The 5,336-nt window shown below is 38.1% G+C and overlaps 1 protein-coding gene across 1 annotated transcript; it reads right to left on the bottom strand.

The window, feature by feature from the left end:
- Positions 1-1,692: 1,692 nt before the first annotated feature.
- On the bottom strand, positions 1,693-2,517 carry LOC112648733 (oligosaccharyltransferase complex subunit OSTC). The gene has a single exon (XM_025430532.3). It carries the CDS (start codon positions 2,482-2,484, stop codon positions 2,035-2,037), a length of 450 nt encoding a protein of 149 aa, XP_025286317.1. The 5' UTR covers positions 2,485-2,517; the 3' UTR covers positions 1,693-2,034.
- Between the last annotated feature and the right edge of the window lie 2,819 nt (positions 2,518-5,336).

The raw sequence follows: 5,336 nt of genomic DNA, 5'->3' as shown, positions 1-5,336 counted from the left end.
CTGAACTTTGTTAAATACTTTTTCTGTGTTTATTGAGATTACCATGTGGTTTTCATTTTTTATTATGTTAATGTACTATATCACATTGATTGATTGGGGTAAGTTGAACCAATATTGCATCCCAGAGATGAATCCCACTTGGTCATGGTGTGTAATCTTTTTGATGCATTGTTGAATTCAGTTTTCTAGGATTTTATTGAGTATTTTTGCATCTAGATTCATCAGAGATATTGGTCTATAGCTTTCTTTTCTTTAAGTGTCTCTGGTTTTGGTATTAGGGTTATACCAACCTCATATAATGAATTCAGAAGCATTCCGTCTTCTGTTTCTGGAAGAGTTTAACAAGGATTGGCATTAATTCTTCTTTGAATATTTGTTAGAATTCTCCTGTAAAGCCATCTGGTCCTGGGCTTTTCTTTCTTGGGAGGTTTTTAATCTCTATGCCCACTATGGGGCTCGAACTGCCAAACCCCAGTTTGAGAGTCACTTGCTCTAGCAAGCGAGCCAGCCAGGCACCCTGTCTTGGGAGGTTTTTAATTACTACTTCAGTCTCTTAATTTTTAGTGGTCTGTTCAGGCTTTCTAATCTTCCTTGGTTTCATTTTGGTTACATTATATGCTTCCAGGAATTTATCCATATCTTTTAGGTTATCTAATTTGTTGGTATATAATTGTTCATAAAAGTTCCTTATTAATCTTTTTATTTCTAATGCATTACTTACAATATTTCCTTTCATTTCTGATTTTATTTATTTGAGTCTTCTCTCCTTTTTAATTAGTTTGGTTGTGGGTTTTGTTTTTCTATTCTCTTATTTATTTCTGCTCTGATCTTTATTATTATTTTTTTCTTCTGCTAACTTTAGGCTTTATTCCTCTTTCTGATTCCTTGAGGTATAAAGTTAAGTTCTTTATTTGAGATCTTCTTCTTTTTTTTTTTTTTTTAAGATTTCATTTATTTATTTTAGAGAGGGAGAGTACAAGCAGGGAGAGGGGCTGAGGAAGAGAGAGAGAGAGAAAATCTCAAGCAGTCTCAACACTAAGTGGAGAGCCCTAAGTGGGGCGGGCTCAATCCCATGACCCTAAGACCGTGACCTGAGCCAAAACCAAGAGTCAGTTGCTTATGTCACTAAGCCACCCAGGCACCCCCTCCCTTTTTTCAGTATAAGCATTTATTGCTATAAACTTCCTTACTCATACTGCTTTTGCTATATCTCATAAGTTTTGGCATGTCATATTTTTATTTTTATTTGTCTCAAAATATTTTGAAAATTCTCTTGATTACTAGAGTCATGGTTATTCAAGAGTGTGTTTTTGGTTTCTATATATTGGTATTGGTGAATTTTTTCATTTTCTCAGTGTTGATTTCTAGTTTCATCCCATTGTGGTCTAAAAAGATACCTGTGATAATTTAAGTCTTATTAAAAAATTTAAGACTTGTCTTGTGACCTAACATGTGATATATTCTGGAGAATATTCTTTTTTTTTTTATTAATTAGAAAAATTATTTATTTCTGCTCCTTTCATACATCTTATTGTGCAGAAACAGTCTCACACATATCTGAATAATGTACTGTCACACTGTTTAAAGGCAAAGCACCATAGGTAAAGCTGATCAGAGTTGTCAGCTTATGGGATCTCGCTTCCTGATTTTAGATTAATTTTTGAAAGTCAGAAATGTTATCTCCACAAAATGTTAAGGGGGCTATAAGAAATAATCACTTTATTCAATATTATAGTTGTGGAAATGGGAGTATATTTTCTTTAAGAAATGAAAAACTAAGAAAAAAATGCCACTAAACATCATTGGTGTGTCAGTACAGGCCAGCAGGAGAAATACTGTGAGAAATTTGTCTCTTTGATACCAAGAAGACATTCTAGTTCAAGCTTTAATATGATTCCTATTTCTCACGAGATGCTTCTTTTCTGCTGCTTCACTCTTTTTCCATATTTCACATCAGAGGATTGGTACAGCCTTTAAAACTTCATTAACAGGAGCAAATCCAATATCCACAGATTTCTTGTCAAAAGGCATTTTTTAACCCATCAGGTAGCCCGGCAGTTTCATTCTCATGAATACTCTAGCCATGAAAAAACTCAATAGGACACAGACGAATCCAATGAATAGAAGAAGAAATCTATTGAGTTTTGGAATGTTTGGTGCATTCGATCGGTCCAGGATTATGAAACCTAGACCCCCCATTGTAAACAGGAAGCTGGATGCAAGTCCTTCCATAATATATTGTCCATTTACTCTGTAGGCCAAGAAAGCTACTGGTCTCTGATGTCCATGTTCATCAGTCATAGAACCAACACTTGGAGGTTCAACAATAACATCATAAATTATTCCTCCGGTGATGAGGAAGTAAGACACCACCACCAGAGCGTACACCGTCATGGCCGACGGCATGTGCACCCAGGGCGGCTTCTTCAGCTTCAGGTTGGGGCATTCGAGCACTAAGAACGGGACGCGGTACAAGGTCTCCATGTTGGTGGCGGCAGCTCTGGAGAATATTCTGTGTGTGCTTGAGAAGAATGTGTATTCTGCTGCTGTTGCATGGAAAGTTCTAAATTCATCTATTTGGTTCATTTGGTCTATAGTGTTGCTCAAGATAGTTCTTTCTTTATTGATTTCCTGTCTGGATGTTCTTTCATTATTGGAAGTGGAGTATTAAAGTTTCCTACCATCAATGTATTGCTGTGAATTTCTCCCTTCAGATCTGCCGACATTTGCTTTATATACTTAGGTGTTTGATGATGGGTATGTATATATTTATAATTTTTATATCTTCCTGTTGAATTGACTCTTTGATCATTATATAATGACCCTCTTTCTCTCTAGAGGCACTTGTTGACTTGTATATAGCCACAACTTTAATTTGGTATCATTGTCCCAAAATATTTCTTAGGGACAAGATACTCTTGATGGGTGAGGGGAAGGCTCGCTGGATGGAACACAGACTTTCACTCAAGGTTCCACTAGAATAGCTCTATTTATATTTGCTTTATTCATTGGGGTTTTGTTTAAAATTTCATTAGGGGAAAAATGGTTCTATTATTCACAAAGTTAGAAAATCCTCTGTGTTGTCCACTGACCCACCACTCCTCCCTGACATACTGACATGTTTACTCTCTGGCTGGTCTTTCATAGATGCTCCAGGCTGAATCCTGTTGTGTTTACAGAGCTCTTCTTTAGACAGCCACTGAGGATACAACCAATTACGTTTTGATTTATTAAACTTTACTTCCTGCTATGGATTGAATTATATTACCACAAAAGTCCTAATTCCTGGTGCCCCTGGAATGTGACCTTTCTTAGAAATAGGGCATTGGCAGATTGGAGGTTAGATGATCCTCCCGATGCAGTATGACTGTGTCCTTTTAAAAGGGGAGGACATTTGGACCCAGGGACAGACATGCATACAGAGAGAACGTTTATGTGAAGATGATGCATCTGCAAGGCAGAGATTGCCGGCAAACTACCAGAAGCTAGGCAAGAGGCCTGGAACAGATCTGCTAACACTGATCTGATCTCAGACTTCTAGCTCCAGAACAGTGAGACGGTAAGTTTTTGCTTTTAAACAACCCAGCTGGTGGCCCTTTGTTATGGCAGCCATAGAAATCTATGGAAGCCCACATTTTAGCTCTGAGCTTCCAGGCCACTGAGATTGGAATTTTCAGGGTTCCCAGACCTTGTCAATTGCACATTGACAGCTCATCTCCAGGACTATTTTCACCTCTAGATAATCTCATTCATTGGGGTGATTGTTCATTTGCTTCACTTTGCTGGCAGCCTTAATTACAAATTCTTAATTAGGGCATACAGGGCACATGTCTCATAAATTCTTCCTTGTATCAACAAAACATCATATACTGGGGTTCTTTTTGGTCTCTAAAATGCAGAAGTGAGAGAATCAATGAGGAAATCAAGGAATCAAGGCTTTTTAGAAAAAAAGAGCTGGCTCATAGTGGGTTTGTACTATAAGGTTTGTACTATAAATAAGGTCATCTTAACTTATTCTTTTCAGAAGTAGATTTATTATTATTATTATTATTATTATTATTATTATTATTGCCAAAAAGTCAAGGGAATAGGAGGGTCAGGGACTTCTTAATTATCTAGTATATACTCTTAAATTGGGGAATGAGTTGGCAAAACAGACCTTGACAACAAGCAGTTCAAATAAGTTGGTGCAAGATTAATAGGTTTCTAATTGCCAATTTCCATGCAAATGTAGTTAAGGCAGTAGCTGCTGCCTTATAATAAACTGGAGGCTTATTTGCATTGTTTTCTAAGATTCTTGGCAGTTTTGCAAGTAATCAGGAGTTTGCAACCAATAGGTTACCCACCTCAATAGGTTACCTCACAAAGAATTTTTAGCTTCCTTAGGCTGGGGCTCAAAGATCATGGCTGGCACAATGATAAGCCCGGCTCTCAGAGTCCTCCAGCACATTCAGACCCAAGCAGCCTGCTCTAGGTCCTCTTCCTAAAAAACAAATATCTCCACATTGGACCTCTTCTAAGCTTTTCTGCCTTAATGATCAACATCTCATCCACTGAATTGCTCTGAGTCCTAAGAGTCATTCTCAATGTCTCCCTCCCTTGCTGTCTTGTAACCAAGCCATTTCCAAGTGCTATCATTTTGGACTCCTAAATATCTACAAATCCATGCTCCCCTCAGGATGGCCACACCCCAACAAGCCATCATGACCTCTCACTTGCAGGGTGGTAATAACCTCCTGACTGACCTCCTTTCATCTCTTCTTGCTCTGACACAAATATAGACAAAGACATAGTTTTTTCCCTTATCAAGCTTAGCCTGGAAGGGGTGTGGGGTGGGGGAGGAAAACTATTAACCAAAAAAATTATATAACTTTTTATAAAGGTAAAATTATTATAGTGATACATGCTAAGGAGAAGTGCATGGGCTATAAAAACTTTTATCAGAGGAACTAATCCTACTGGGGAAAGATTCCTCCAGAAAGTGATGATTGAAAGGTGTGGATTAACCCAGGTAGAGAGGTAGAAAGTGGATGAGTCAGTCCCTTGCATGAGGGAGCAAGGCCTGTTGAGGAAAGAAAAGTCCAAGTGTCTGATGCAGACTCAGAAGGGTAATGTGAAGGCTTTGGATCTCTATCCTAAGAGCAGTAGGAACACACTGAAAGGTTGTATGGGTGAGTGTATTGTGGAATATTGAATAACAGGAATTTGATCAGATTTGATTTTTTGGAAAGATCTTTCGGGCTGTAGTGTAGTCAACGTAGACTTGAGGAGAAGAGGTAGGACTGCAGAAGGCCAGGCCAGAGATGACACTTGTGGATCAGAGTGCTGGTGATGGA

The sequence above is a fragment of the Canis lupus genome, chromosome 7 (assembly GCF_003254725.2).
Source record: "Canis lupus dingo isolate Sandy chromosome 7, ASM325472v2, whole genome shotgun sequence".
NCBI classification, from domain to species: Eukaryota; Metazoa; Chordata; class Mammalia; order Carnivora; family Canidae; genus Canis; species Canis lupus.
The sequence above is the reverse complement of the archived record's forward strand: the minus strand, read 5'-3'. Positions and strand labels throughout refer to the sequence as shown.

Coding starts and splice junctions, on each gene's coding strand:
- LOC112648733 (XM_025430532.3), bottom strand. CDS start 2,484: ATGGAGACCTTGTACCGCGTCCCGTTCTTAGTGCTCGAATGCCCCAAC.